General features: G+C 32.2%; 4 protein-coding genes across 6 annotated transcripts in view; 3 read left to right on the plus strand and 1 right to left on the minus strand.

The window, feature by feature from the left end:
* LOC123890016 (agamous-like MADS-box protein MADS3) lies at positions 1-6154 on the plus strand. Its single transcript, XM_045939561.1, has 8 exons — positions 1-188; positions 3985-4063; positions 4208-4269; positions 4650-4749; positions 4848-4889; positions 5224-5265; positions 5379-5527; positions 6067-6154. Exons 1-8 carry the CDS (start codon positions 1-3, stop codon positions 6152-6154), a joined length of 750 nt encoding a protein of 249 aa, XP_045795517.1.
* Positions 6155-8009: 1855 nt separating this feature from the next.
* On the plus strand, positions 8010-12913 carry LOC123889258 (polygalacturonate 4-alpha-galacturonosyltransferase-like). Of its 2 annotated transcripts, none has more exons than XM_045938518.1 (10): positions 8010-8586; positions 9355-9389; positions 9493-9552; positions 9653-9775; positions 9883-9946; positions 10024-10070; positions 10366-10700; positions 10777-11134; positions 11368-11949; positions 12272-12913. In XM_045938518.1, the coding sequence occupies exons 1-10, from the start codon at positions 8478-8480 to the stop codon at positions 12554-12556; spliced, it is 1998 nt and encodes a 665-aa protein (XP_045794474.1). In that variant the 5' UTR covers positions 8010-8477; the 3' UTR covers positions 12557-12913. The 2 variants fall into 2 exon arrangements, with proteins under 2 accessions (XP_045794474.1, XP_045794475.1); XM_045938519.1 differs by having other exon boundaries at positions 8278-8586; positions 10369-10700.
* A 283-nt stretch (positions 12914-13196) lies between these two features.
* On the minus strand, positions 13197-13926 carry LOC123891858 (glyoxylate/hydroxypyruvate reductase HPR3-like). Its single transcript, XM_045941737.1, has one exon. It carries the CDS (start codon positions 13924-13926, stop codon positions 13384-13386), a length of 543 nt encoding a protein of 180 aa, XP_045797693.1. The 3' UTR covers positions 13197-13383.
* A 294-nt stretch (positions 13927-14220) lies between these two features.
* LOC123889260 (cytochrome P450 76T24-like) overlaps positions 14221-15267 on the plus strand; it is a 70312-nt gene continuing 69265 nt past the window's right edge. The window contains exon 1 of one of the 2 annotated variants that reach the window (XM_045938524.1): positions 14221-15180. In XM_045938524.1, the coding sequence (XP_045794480.1) occupies positions 14275-15180 (906 nt within the window). In that variant the 5' untranslated portion in view covers positions 14221-14274. The remainder of the gene's footprint in view (positions 15181-15267) is intronic. The other variant, XM_045938523.1, reaches the window with a different exon arrangement.

Below are 15267 nucleotides of genomic sequence, written 5' to 3' on the forward strand. Positions count from 1 at the left end.
ATGGGTAGAGGAAGAGTTGAGCTGAAGAGGATAGAAAACAAAATCAACCGGCAAGTTACTTTCTCAAAAAGAAGAAATGGCTTATTGAAAAAAGCTTATGAACTCTCAGTTCTATGTGATGCTGAAATTGCCCTAATCATTTTCTCAAGCCGTGGCAAACTCTCTGAATTTGGAAGCTCAACTTCTGGGTAGGTACCCTTTTCTCTCTCTCTTTCATATAAAATAAAAATCTCAACTTTTAATTAATTTTCTTGCAGTAGTACTTGTAGAAGCTTCTGTTCATATTTATTTTTTTTAATATTTTAGGGGGGGTGCAAATCCCAATAGAAACTAAAAACTTTATACAGTAGATAGATCTTTTGATTTTCTGATATTTTTACCTTCTTCTTCTCTTCTCTCTGAAATACACTTTTTACAATGATTCAGTTTCTTACACCAAAATGGTTACTGGTTTCTGCATTTGTTGTCTTTAAGATTTTACTTTTCACACCCCCCAAAAATTTTCCATTCTTTTTATTTTATATTTCCTGTATTTTGGGGGGGTTTCACACTGATGGGAGAAGGTTTCAGAAATCAGAGATCAGAGAAGAGAAATATGATATCATATATTACCCCACAAACTCTCTATGTATATGTGTATTCTAAGATAAAGGTTTCAGCTTTGTTCCCTTCTTGATGGAACAGTACAATCTATTTTCCCTGTTCTCACATGTAAGGTAAAGTACTAGGATGTTCACTTTCTTGTACCATTGTGCAAGATCTAGGGTTTCTTTCACTTTACTCTCTAAATGGAGAATGGAAATGATTAATTATATAAAACTTGAGATTTAGCACTTCATGCTAGTGTCGACCGCACCCAATCCAGGTCCGTATCTATGGAATTCTTGACCCCTTTATTTAGTCCTTTAAAACTTTGATTTTTTTGTTTTTTATTTATTTTATGGTTTCTTCTCATATCTTTGTGTGAGGGTCCTCTATGTGTGTCCTAAAAATAATTGCCATCTCCATTTGGGGTAGGGGAATTAACAATCAAAAGTGTTTATTTTTTTTTTTTACTTTTTTTTAATTTGGAATGATTAACAAACAATGTTTTTATTTTCTTTTTATCAATGTTTAATTGGTTTGATCACTTTTCCAAACTCCAAAGAATAACAAGTTTAATACATTTTTTTTTGACAGAGATACAATTATTTTTATTAAAAATATGTAATTTAATAAAACATTCATTTTATACAGTTTATTTACTATTTATTCCCAATGATAATGAATGAAACAGTGAAGCACAAGCACTACACTCGGTTGTTCATTAGGTCTTTTGAGTTTTCATTTTTACTCTCTCTCTCTTTCTCTCCCTCCTTGTTGTAACTTTTTTCTTTTGGATTAAGTTTTGTACTTAATAGATTGAGAAGGTTTATAAACAAAAAATTGCTTAAAATTAATAAACATGAATATGTTCATCCTTTTTAAGAGTTATATTATCATTGATAAAATATCTGAGTCTTGTTATATATTAAGTACAGTATATGTTATGTCATGTACAAAATTAAAATAACATTAGGAGTACTGTGTGTGAGTGTTGTGATTTTCTAAGCCATTTTAGGATTATGTTGTTATTTCAAAACTTAATAAAGTAGTAAACTATGGTCCTTGGTCACATACATATATGAATTGGATTTGCTAAAATGGTCACATTATAATTTTATTATCAATCAACCATATCCCTCTCTCCCACACTTTCCTTGACATATTATTAATTACGTCCAGGGTGTGATTTAGCATGTGTTTGCTAATTTACATGTGAACACATGTTTCAAACCATCCAAATGCAGAGAGGTTAGGTTCAAGTTCAACATGATATTTTTCTTTTTTTGAGAAAAATTTATAGCCTTTTAAATGTTTTGTACGAGTTTAATTATGATATACATATCATTATTTTTTGAGTCATACAATTAATATACGTATGATTAGTTAGTTCTATAAATATACATATGATTAAGTAAAATTTACACTGTTATTTACATTTTTTTGGTCAAATAGCATATAGTCGATAAAAATTTAACCCTTAAAGTGGATAAGTGAGATGACCGGGTTCGAACCTCGCCCTCCTTCATATATAGTACAATGTTCTATAATATTATATGCCTCTCATTTCTTATTTTGGATGTGAGAAAGTATTTCTATAATTTTATTTACCAAAAAAATGAAGAAAATGTTTTCTTTTTCCTTCTTATCTTCGGTCAGCATTGTAACAACTCATTGAGGTAAATATGTTTTTTCCTTTTCATGAAGTCAGAAATAACGTGTTTTCCTCAGGAAAAGAAGAAGAAGAAGAAGAAGAAGAAGAACAAAAACATATTTTATCTATGAGTTGAAATTGAATAAATACCTTAAAACTTACAACAAACATTCATATTGCACACTAACCACTTGCACCATATCCTGAGACTTTATTGTCACATTTTCATTTTTTTTTTTGTGTGTTGTTGAAAAAACTAAAGGCTGCAAAATACCAATACAAATCAATATTATAAATGAATCCTTGAAGTTCTTTCATTTTTTTCTTTACAAATTAAAGTCATTAACATAAAAAAAAAATTGGTAAATAGACGAAATGACAACAGTCATTAAAAACTCACATATACTTTTTTGGTTACATAAGAGAAAAAAACTCACATATACTAATAAGTAAAGAAATCGAAATTCGAACTTCGCTCACGATGTCTGATCTAATAATTTTTTACATTTTTACTAGTTGGGTGAGTGTTTACGGACACAATCTTTTTTTTGTGTTATATGTGCCTTAGTTTAAGTTGTACTATGAGACCCCTTGTTCATTATTACGGCATGTTCGAATTACTATGGGACGGTTCAGTCTTTTTTTAAAAAATTTTAAATAAAATCATAAAAATACTTTTTATGAAGAAAACCTATGGGTTATATTTTCTTAAAAAAAAATTGAAGAAAAATTAAGGATAGATTGAAATAAAATTAACTAGCTATTTTGTGATTCTATAAATGACTTTTAAATAGTTTTTGAGTTTATTGTGAATATTGTAACTAAATACATAATAATTATGTAAATATTAATAATTGATTAAAATTTTGTATTTAATATCTTAAATATTATTTAAACAAATATTCAAGTTTTTAAAGGAGTTTCTTTAATAAAAGTATTATAAATATAAATAATCAATATTTTTTATTCAACATCTTAATTGATTTAACGTAAAAAAAACATCTTAATTGATTTAAAAAATAGATGTTATTTTAATTTATTCATAATAATTTTTTGAAATAAATCAAGAAGCAGAATAAGAAGTACATTTCACTAGAACACGATAATATCTAAGACAAGAAAATAAAATGAAATTACAAGGAAACAAGAAAGTACATCACCAACAAACTAGAACCTCTCAAAGGCACCACCACGAGAAGAAGAATATATTGCATGTTAGGAAGAGACACGATACCCGTACAAACTCTACTGGTTCCAGCATAAAGTATGATAGATAACCCACTCATAAAAGGAAATTGGGGAGACATGGTTTTTACCCAGAAATTAACCATTTCCATATCGAGACTAGTCTCTGGAGAGATATAATTTTAGTGAGATATGACTCTTTATATCCCTCCCCTCATCTTGGAGGGGTGCTTGAGAATCTCATGAGAAACGTGTCCTTACTAGGTGATCCTGAAAATGCTACTTCACATTGTTTTTTAGATGAGGTGACTAAAAAGGTTGATAATGGTTGCATAACTTCCTTCTGATTTGATCCTTGACTGGGGTAGCCTCTCTAAGAACTCATTTCCAAAGGCTCTATTTAATTGTTGATGTATTTTAACAAAAAAAAAAGTACATTTTTTAATCTAGACAGTTCAATATAAAATTAATGACCTAGAGTGAAAAAATATGTGTACATTTGTGGCACTGGTTCAAACAAAGTGGTATCTTTGAGATCGTAATGAGTTTGTTTCAATTTGTAGCATTGGCAAAACCCTAGAACGATATCAGAGATGCTCTTATACTTCTCAAAATGATAATGATAATGAACATGAAACTCAGGTATGTGTGTACATTTGCTAAATTAATTATATGCAAGTATACAAAAAATTGTCTTCATTCTTATTATATAAAGCAGTGATCAATTATAATTTGGATCTTTGTTATTAAATAATTGATTTCATGAATTTCTATTTTGTCAAACAGAACTGGTACCAAGAGATCTCAAAGCTAAAGGCAAAGTATGAGTCACTTCAAAAGTCTCAAAGGTTTTAACTTTTAAGTGTGCTCCTCCTTCACACTCTTATTGTTTTCTAATTAACGATCTTGGTCAAGTAACTCAAACAAAGGCTTTAGGCTCCAAAGTTTTGAGCTAAAAAAAGGCCTTAAAAAATTTTCATTTGGTTATAAATATATAATACAATCATTAAATTTCAAATTTTTCTTTAGTTGAATTGGTTAAGGTAAATGCCTCAAATCCTCTTAGACATAAGTTCAACCCTTGACCTTAGTACTATTTAAACTTTTTGTATTTATTTTCATAAAAGTCGTATGTAATTTTTTTCGTTATATAAGGCCTCACAATAGAAATTACTTTAGGCCTCTAGTTATGTTGGGTCGGCCCTAATTGTCATGTTAATTATTTTAGGCAATTGCTAGGGGAAGATCTTGGACCATTGAACATTAAAGAGTTACAAAATCTTGAGAAACAACTTGAAGGAGCTTTAGCACAAGCTAGGCAGAGGAAGGTACCTTAAAATTATCATAACTCCTCTGTATTTTTCTACCCTCTAATATCTAAAAAACACACATATTATGTATCACCTTTTATTTCATTTGCTTGCAGACACAAATTATGATTGAACAAATGGAAGAGCTTAGGAAAAAGGTAAGAAATGTTACCTCAATTTTTTTTCATATATACATTTCTTTTTGTACTAAGGTTTAAAATGAGATTTTGAAAACATAAATGTTGTTTAACAACACATAATCATGGGCAGAGCCAAGTCCCAACAAACCTGGGCATTTGCCCGAGCTTTGGGTAAAACTGAAATTTTTTGTTGGGCTATTTAAATATTATATGTCACTTGTGAAATTTTGCCTAGCTCTATAATTTATCTGGTTGTGTATGTGTTTTTTTATAGTCTTCACGTGCGATATCATATTTGTGATGTTCAAGTAAAACTTCTCGATCCTATGTTAACCATTGATCGCCATTGCAGGAACTTCACCTTGGAGAAATAAATAAGCAACTTCGATTCAAGGTATTACATTATGGCAACAAAAATGCCTAGAACATCTTGTACTAGTTTAGATTTGTTTTTCTCAATAACTGCCAAATTTTGAATTTACTAATTTGATGAAACCTCATTTTCAGCTTGAATCAGATGGATTTAATCTGAAAGCATATGAAAGCATGTGGAACACTACTAATTCTGCTACTGTTGCTGGAGGAGGCAACTTTCCTTTTCAGCCTTCTGAAACCAATACCATGGATTGCCAACCTGAACCTTTCTTGCAAATAGGGTATTCCAAATTTCCTTCTTTTATATGTTATTTTATTATTACCTCAAAATTTTAATCACATAATTCAAAAATGTTAACATGTATACTAATATCGAACGACTCGGATTCTCTTGAGTGTCTCTGAGCTCTACAGTCAGAGTCAAAAGTCTGTCTTGTAGATTAATACTACAACAGCTGACCATTTGTTGTAGAGGACAGAGACACCAAAAAAGATTCGGCGAATCTCTAAGTGATCTCTAATACTCCCTCCGTCTCAATTTGATTGACACAATTGACTGTTGTGCACTATTCATACATGTTGTTTTGACTTTATTTTTCTACTAATAAACAAAAATAAATATTAGCATATAAGATGTTGTTTAATTCGTCTCGATTAGTATTTTCAAAATATCAAATTTTTATTATTATACAATTAAAAATACTAATCGTCAAAGTTATGCATCAGCGTGCGTGAAAGAATTAATTGTGTCAATCAAATTGCGACGAAGATAATAATTTATATGGTTCAAAACATCAACGTAGTTATTTATTTCTTGCAGGTACCAAAACTATGTTCAAGCTGAACAATCCAGTGCTCCAAAGAACATGGTTGGTGAGACTAGCTTTATCCAAGGATGGATGCTTTGATTGACTTAATTGAGTACATAGGTTTATTACCTTATTATTGACTATATACTTTTTAGATTCCGGTTAATTATTTTTTATCCTTATGCTATTAACGAAATGTATCTTAATGACATTTGTTGGAAGTTTGCAGATGCATATTGTCTGTAATGGGATACATATATGATATATGGAGTTAATTATGGTCCTTTATTTTACTCTTTCAAGCAATTAACTAATGTTTGAATTAACCATGTATTAATGTGTTGGATGCTTTTTTAATAGAGATATTTTTTTTTAAGACTAATAGAGATATGTTATTTAAACAGATTTTTATAGATAAAAATACTATCACTATTCCATAATACATCTGTTTTAAAACTCTCCCAGACTCCCACACATGTAAGATATACGGTGTTGTATTTTTCTCTATAAAAATGTGTTCTCATAATATTATTGTTTTTAATACTATATAATTAAATGATGTGACAGATTTTAATGCATAATGAAGGTAAATAAAAATTTATGAGCAAACAAAAAAAATGACATTGTTAACCACGTCATTCTTAAGTGGTTAATAAATTTTACCAAAGAACGGATCATTCGGAGAACTCGATTTAATTTTTGAGTGGAACAATTTCTTTGTTAGGTGTTATTTATCTCACATTCGAATTCCGAAATACTAGGTCCCTTCTTCTAGGAACCGGTGCGTTAGCACACAAAAAAAATGACATTGTCAATTTTATTTTAATTTGTTAACTTAGCCAAGTTATTTAGTACTTACACCCCGAAAAAAAATTATTTAGTGTTGTTGAGTATGCCTTCAAATCTCAGGTTCAGAAACAGGTTTTTGATATTGTCCCTGTACTAGGCGCAAAGCGCGCATCAGCTTCATGTTTTGGTTCTGTAACATGCGCTAGGCGCATGACATGTTGCGCTAGGTGCGGAGATGTGATGCAGTTTTTATTTTTTGTTGTTTATAACTTGGATTTTGTTTTATTTTAAAGCAAATATTGTTTCAAGAATTGTTCACTCTCTTTTCTCTTCCCATTTTATGATATATGTTAAAAAATGGTTAATAAAGTAGTAAAGTGGTTGTCCCCATGAGCTTAGCTCAATTGGTTGGGACATCAGCATTTTATATGCAGGAGCCAGGGTTCGAACCCTGGACACTCCACTTATCCATCTTTAAAGGTGGAATTTCAAGCCACTAGGCTACCTGACCAAAAAAAAAAAAGTAGTAAAGTGGTTAACCGCACAACTATTTTTTGTCTTGCAAAAATAAATTTCTTTTTTTGTTGTTACAAAAAGAGGGAAGGGCCCTGCAAAAATAAATTTCTATATGAAAGAATACAGCAATGATATTCATCACGAATTGCAATTTCACGAGATTTACAACACAGGCTTAAAATGACAGTTTTTTTTTTTAAAAAATAAAAATAAATAATATTAATGTTTGACTGAAAACATGGGTGGGTTATAGTGATATTCTTAGTTTTCGTTAACCCATCATTCGTGATGAAAAGTATTTTTCGAAAGAATATTAAACTTATTTTAAAAAATAATAATTATAAAAAAAATAATAATACTCTTAACACCGTTGCATGCTCAAGTTAATGATCGAACTCAAATTCCTAACTAATATAGTAATAGGTGTATGATTTTGTATTCCAAAAAATCATATTCCTTTTTATAAACAAACGTGTATGAAAACTAATTAGCACTAATAGTAGCCAATAGGAAATAGAACAGGAAGATGACAGCTACTAGAGCAAGTGAAGAAGGAAAATAAATTATTTATTTATTTTTTGGAAAAGTATTTATTTATTTTTTAAGTAATTTTTTAAGTAAAAAGAAAGTGACCCACCCACTCACACCCACCCAAACACAAACAAAAATTACAACATCACATTCACATCTTAAACAAAACATACACATACATAATTACTTTTGCTATCCTACCGGTTATTCGCGCACCATATGATTCTTCAATTTTACCCTTTCATTATTTAGATAGCGGACGTTATAAAAATTAGAAATCTTAAAAAATAACTTCCGCTACTTAAATAGCAGACATTATAAAGGTAGAATGTTTTGACGAATGTCCGCTACTTAGGTAGCAGATGCGCCCGAGAATCAATAGGTGGCAAAACGAGATCTCTTACTACGATTTAGATTCACACAGTCTTTGTTTCTTTCTTTGTTTCTTTCTTTGTTTGTGTGTCTATGGTGGATTCGAATTTGTACTAACATTACGCATAAACCCTCACATCACACAATAATTTTGTTTCTTTTGAATCCCATTCCATTCAGATCTCAATGCCTCTTTCTATCTGATCAACCCACAATGCCGCTTAACAACAGAAGCAAGGGATCTCCTTTTCCTCTTCTCGCTTTCGTTCTTCTCTTTCTTCTCGCACCCCTCTTTTTCTTCTTCGCCCTCAACACTTCTTCCGGTACCCTCTCTCTCTCTATCACTCATTGGTTTCATTCAATTTTATTGTTTTTTATGCAGATCCTTGATTTTAATTGACAAATGACTATTGATTAATTGTTTGTAACTGTTTTTTTTTTGGGGGTTACTAGATCTATGTTTCTTATGGTACAAGTGTTAAGTAGTGCAATTGGCTTTTTCTGCTTTGATACCCTAGGGCTCGGTGAGATTAGCAAAGAGAGAGTGAGAGAGATATGCACTGTGATGATATGATAGTGTTAACAATTAGAGATTCTGCATTGTATTAAATGGGAAAGGACAATAGCGATTGATGCTATGGTTGATATGATAAGTCGTAACCTTTGATACTTACATATCATGAATAATGTTTTTCATGAAATGTTTCTCACTTTGCTTATGCTTACGCCCCTGTTGCTGTTTCCCGCTTGTGCTTCCGATCCTCGGTGTATATCTAATTGGTGCTTTTAACTGAATCAATATTGTGTTTCGAACATCTAATTATTCTATTATATGGATGCTCTAGAAATTATTCACCATATCCTGTTTAAGGAACCACATATATGGCTTTGTTTGTTTGCAAATCCTCATTTTTTGTTGTTAGGGACTTTTGAATTATGAAAATTAAGATTTAGTTTGATGTTCTTGATTTGAGGAGGAAGAAATACTATTTTAACATTGTAATAATACGATTGACATCCCTCTGGATTTCTCTTATGTGCACATATATGAGTTATGTTATAGTAATTATTACTTCGAATACATTATGCAGATCGCAATGATATTTCAGATGTTACAATCCAACAGGTATCCCGTTTTATACGTTTTTCAGGTTCATTTGTTACTTCTAGAACTATAATGCATAAAGCTTTGAGACATTTTTTTTACCCTATACTGGTGGCTGTTGCAGGGTTCCAAATGGAGAGAACAGAAGGCCCTTCATGACCTTAAATCTCTTTTTCCAAAAGAGGCAAGCACACAAGCTGACATTACTCTTCTTTTGTATCTCCTAATATTTTCATGCAAGAGTTCTCTTTCTTCCGTGCCTTCTAATGAATGTTATATTTTAGGTTCTTGATATGATTATGTCGAGCACAAATGATATGGGGCCTTTGAGTCTAGAAAATTTCAGAAATAATCTTTCTGCCTCATGGAGAGTTGTTGGGTTAAAGACTTCAAACGCTACATATCAGGTTAGGATTAATGATGTGCTTCTGCTTGAAACTTTGATTTCCTGAAAAATGCATTCTTGTCTTATTGCTACTAAATGTTAATCCCTTTTGTTATTTTTCATATTAAGCTAAACCAACCAGAAACGCATCTTAGACAAGAAAAACAAAAGGAGAAGGAAGGAAAATCTTCAGGTTGTATCACTTACTATCAGTTAATATGCCCATGTTTTATTTTATTTTACTTTCTCAGTTTTTTTTTATTACTGCAGTTGGTCTTCCTCAGTGGACTGATAGTCCTGTAAAGCTAGCCAGAAGGGTGAGCATCATACTTTTGGATTTTTTAATTTTTTTTTACTTGCATAGTTTTTTGGATACCACTAACAAAATTATGTGTGTAATACAGAGTAATCTCCCCACCTTTTAACTTTGTCATTTTGATAGTTTACTGAAAAAGCCTAAACCACATATATAGATAATCGTATAATCATACTCCAAGCATGATTTATAGAGAACAACGAAAAAGCCAGAATATCATTTTGATACTTTATTTAGAGAACAACGAAAATATTCTTGAAATAAACTTTTTTTTTCTTTGCAAATATCTTCTGCAGCAGTTAATAGAGAAAAGGATGGCAAAGCGTGCTGCTGAGTTGGTAAAACAGGATGATGAAGTTATTGTGAAACTTGAAGATTTAGCTATTGAACGTTCAAAATCCGTTGATTCAGCAGTTCTAGGTAAATACAACATTTGGAGGAAAGAAAATGAAAATGAGAATGCTGATTCTACTGTTCGGTTGATGCGAGATCAGATTATTATGGCTAGGGTATACTTAAGTATTGCAAAGATGAAGAACAAGCTTGATTTGTACCAAGAACTGCAAACACGACTTAAAGAGAGTCAGCGTGCTTTAGGTGAGGCAACTTCTGATGCTGACCTACACCACAGGTATGTTCAATTTTCTGTAGTGTGTATAAATATCTGCATTTGGGTTTTATTGACTGACCTAATTAATTATCTTTAGTGAACATGAAAAAATCAAAGCTATGGGGCAAGTTCTTTCTAAGGTAAAAGATCAATTGTATGACTGCAAGTTGGTTACTGGGAAATTGAGGGCAATGCTACAAACTGCTGATGAGCAGGTTAGAGGCTTGAAGAAACAAAGCACATTCCTTAGTCAGTTGGCTGCCAAGACCATACCAAATGGAATTCACTGCTTATCGATGCGCCTTACCATAGATTACTACCTCCTTCCACCTGAAAAGAGAAAGTTCCCTAAGACTGAGAATTTGGTTAATCCCAGTCTTTATCATTACGCCCTATTCTCAGACAATGTTTTGGCTGCATCTGTTGTTGTCAATTCAACTGTTTTAAATGCAAAGGTAAAGGGCTAAGAATCTTTTATCATACATATGTGCTTGTGTATGTTTTTCAAGCACATTCCTTTTTACCGATGATGAAAAATTTGAGCTTGGATACACATATTTTGCTTGCAATTGTGCATCTATTATTGATAAATAGTATTATTAAATCCAACCCTTCATCTTCACCTAAAAACATAAAAAACTCCAACCCTTCATTATCTTATGTCGTTGTCTTGTCTTTGACATTGCAGGATCCCTCAAAGCATGTGTTTCACCTTGTTACTGATAAACTAAATTTTGGAGCCATGAACATGTGGTTTTTACTGAATCCTCCTGGAAAAGCTACAATCAATGTTGAAAATGTTGATGAATTTAAGTGGTTGAACTCATCCTACTGCCCAGTCCTGAGACAACTTGAATCTGTGACAATGAAAGAGTATTATTTCAAGGCAGGTCACCCATCCACCACTGGTGCCTCTAATCTCAAGTACAGAAATCCAAAATATCTTTCAATGCTCAACCACCTGAGGTTCTATCTTCCACAAGTCTATCCAAAATTGGATAAGATTCTTTTCCTTGATGATGACATCGTTGTCCAGAAGGATTTGACTGGATTATGGGCTGTGGATCTTCATGGAAAAGTAAACGGTGCAGTTGAAACATGTGGTGAGAGCTTTCACCGATTTGACAAGTATCTTAACTTTTCAAATCCACATATTGCGAAAAACTTTGATCCCAATGCATGTGGTTGGGCATATGGAATGAACATATTTGATTTGAAGGTGTGGAAAAAGAAGGACATTACTGGCATATATCACAGGTGGCAGAATTTGGTGAGCAATTGAACATAACATTCGGTTTACATCATGTGTCTATTCTCGGAATTGGATTCTCTGCAGTCACATAGTCATGCATGCAGCCAAGAATCACGGCCGCTAGGAATCAGATGACTCGTATTCCAAATTGTATTTTAAAACTAATTCGAAGAAGTCGGAATGTGTGCCGTCTGATCCTCATCCAACAATCTAGATTCCTTGATTTCATGACTGTGTGCCCGTCCTAACTGTAGAGAATCATGCTCCGTCCATCTTCACATAAATAGACAAAAACAAATTAATATCTTTCACTGACCATTTTTTTCTTGTTTGATTTCAGAACGAAGACAGGGTACTGTGGAAATTAGGGACATTACCTCCAGGGCTAATGACATTCTATGGATTAACACATCCCCTGAATAAATCATGGCATGTACTTGGTTTGGGTTACAGTCCAAGTATAGATCGTACCGAGATTGAGAATGCAGCAGTTGTACACTACAATGGTAATATGAAACCATGGTTAGAGATAGCCATGACAAAGTATCGCCCTTACTGGAGCAAATATGTCAAGTATAACCATCCTTATCTTAGGAACTGTAAGTTAAGTGAATGGTCTTCATAACACCGAGTCCTAAGTACAAACAAAGAACACACTTTTTCCTACAGAATATACCCCCAACCTTCTCTCTCTTTTTAAATTTGGCAATTTCAAGTGAAGTGCCTTGTTAGAGTATGATTAAATTGTCCAAGTGATAGAGTCAATGTTTGTGTTCTATCTGCCCCTACTTCATCATCTCTTTCCCACGCCGCAGGTCATTGATTTTTGCTTTTCATTCATTTAATTTGTTTACACCATTCTCACTAATTTGAAACAAGGTACAATAAATAGTATACCTTGTTTACTATAAAGATACTTCATTGTACACTTTGATGCCAAGAATGAACTAGAAAATGAATTATAATTTTATGTATTCTTTCAGATGTAGCTTTCATGTATGGTTTTGAAATTATTTGCATGTTTGCATATTGTATTGAATTTTCAAATCTTACATATTAATCATAGCTAGGAAAGGTTCTTATGATTACATAAGGAAAACAAAACGGGTATGCATCAACTCAACAATCAATTAGAGGAATATACTACAATGTAAAACAATTGAAGTAATAGAAGAAAAAAAACTCAATAGAAGGCAATAAAACAAGGTAGAACAATGATGAAACATGAATGTAGTGCATTTTTAGTACAAACTTTATTTCAAATGCCTAAATAAGTTATGGGTCTTGCTAAGAATGTCCCTGGAGTACTCTTTAAACATTCCATTTAAGGAAATAATTGATTGAAAAAGTGAAATATTTTAATTCCCAATGTGTTGACTTCACATATAAGTTACTATTTAAGATGCTTAAAGAGTGGTCTGGGAGCACTCATTAGCATTTTCCATAAGCTATTCATTCCAATTTTACTATTGTCAATAAGGGCTTATTGGAGAAGAAGGCTTCTAGATTATCTTCCACAAGTTGAGTTGCAGCCATGTATGTTTCAGTAGTAAATGCAGCATTGTGAGGTGACAAAACCACATTGTCCATTGCTAAAAGTTGTTGAGGAACATTAGGCTCATTCTCAAACACATCCAAACCAGCACCACCAATATGTCCTTCCATCAAACAATTCACCAACTCCACCTCATCAATTAGGGACCCTCTTCCTACATTGACTATAACACCTTTGTTTCCCAATGCCAACATCACTTCCTTGTTCACAATGTGCCTTGTTTGTTCATTTTGTGGACAACATAGAACTAATGCATCACTAGTAGATGCAAGTTCAAGCATGTTTGAATAAAAAGGGTATGTAACGAAGGGATTTTTCTTCCTTGAGAGATACAAAATAATGCATCCAAATCCCTCTAACCTTTTTGCTACTTCCATGCCAATGCTTCCTAATCCAACAATTCCAACTCGCTTTCCATGTAGCTGAAACCACAATATCATGAAAAAAAAAAAATTTGTTTTCAATTTTGGTATCTTAAGTACCTTAATGATAAAATAAGTTGATGTTTTCTCTCTAGGTTTCCCATGTATTTTTTATACCTTCAAATATTTCAATTTTGCCCTTGTTAAAAACTTCGGTTCGCAGAAACCGAAGTTTTTTCTAGTTCAAATTCAGAAAAAATTCGGTTAACAGAAATCGAATTTTTCCAAAACTATTTTATTTATTTTTGTCGGTTATTGGATAGGGTGTCACGTGGAGCACCAATGTTTAACTGTTTAAGTGTGTATTATTAAGGCTAAGATTATTATTATGTATGCCAAGAAAGGAAAAGGCAAACACAATAAGTCATGGAGTACCAAACACTTTTGCTAGTGATTACCTTCCTAAGTGCAAGCATTCTCATCTTCATTCTTAGAAAATTAAACCAAACTCAAAATCCTACAAAGCTTCCACCAGGGCCATACCCACTTCCCATTTTAGGAAACATCTTAGAACTTGGCAAAAACCCACACAAGACCCTCACAAAACTCTCTAAAATCTATGGACCAATCATGACACTTAAACTAGGAACCATAACAACCATAGTAATCTCATCACCACAACTAACCAAACAAGTCTTACATGAAAATTCTCAAATATTTTCTAATAGAACTGTCCCACATGCAATTTGTGCAGTAGATCATAACAAATTTTCAGTTGGGTGGGTTCCAACATTAGCTTTGTGGAAGAAACTAAGAAAAATTTGTGCTACCAAAGTATTTTCTACAAAAATGTTAGACTCAACAAAAATCCTTCGCCAACAAAAATTGCATGAATTATTGGATTATGTGAATGAAAAATGTAAGAAATGTGAAGTTTTTGATATTGGTGAGGTTGTTTTTACAACTGTCCTTAATTCAATTTCAAAAACTTTGTTCTCTATGGATTTGGCTCATTCCACACCTGATGAAAAGTCTCAAGAGTTTAAAAACATTATTTGGGGTTACATGGTTGAAGCTGGTAGGCCTAATGTTTCAGATTTCTTTCCAATTCTTCGTCCATTAGATCCACAAAGGGTAAAAGCAAGGATGGCCAATCATATGAAGAAGGTGTATAAGATTTTTGATGGAATTATTGAAGAAAGAATTTGTTCAAGAGATTCCAAAGCTGATTATGAGGTGTGTAATGATGTGTTAGATTCACTTCTTAATAACAACAATCTTGGAGAACCCACTTCTAAATTGAGCCACAATGAAATGGTGCATCTATTTCTGGTTAGTATGAATATCATAAATCATAATCTACGACCTTTCAACTTTTTGGATAATTTTTAACACACTATTTTTAGAGTTCGTTTGATG

Source organism: Trifolium pratense, linkage group LG6 (assembly GCF_020283565.1).
Source record: "Trifolium pratense cultivar HEN17-A07 linkage group LG6, ARS_RC_1.1, whole genome shotgun sequence".
NCBI lineage: Eukaryota > Viridiplantae > Streptophyta > Magnoliopsida > Fabales > Fabaceae > Trifolium > Trifolium pratense.

Excerpts from the sequence above, each read along its gene's own strand:
- LOC123891858 (XM_045941737.1), bottom strand. The coding sequence starts at position 13,926 with ATGATATTGTGGTTTCAGCTACATGGAAAGCGAGTTGGAATTGTTGGA.
- LOC123889258 (XM_045938518.1), top strand. The coding sequence starts at position 8,478 with ATGCCGCTTAACAACAGAAGCAAGGGATCTCCTTTTCCTCTTCTCGCT. Across the intron at positions 8,587-9,354 it reads CGCCCTCAACACTTCTTCCG|ATCGCAATGATATTTCAGAT; the intron begins GTACCCTCTCTC and ends TACATTATGCAG. Across the intron at positions 9,553-9,652 it reads AATCTCTTTTTCCAAAAGAG|GTTCTTGATATGATTATGTC; the intron begins GCAAGCACACAA and ends GTTATATTTTAG.
- LOC123890016 (XM_045939561.1), top strand. The coding sequence starts at position 1 with ATGGGTAGAGGAAGAGTTGAGCTGAAGAGGATAGAAAACAAAATCAAC. Across the intron at positions 189-3,984 it reads TTTGGAAGCTCAACTTCTGG|CATTGGCAAAACCCTAGAAC; the intron begins GTAGGTACCCTT and ends TTCAATTTGTAG. Across the intron at positions 4,270-4,649 it reads TCACTTCAAAAGTCTCAAAG|GCAATTGCTAGGGGAAGATC; the intron begins GTTTTAACTTTT and ends TAATTATTTTAG.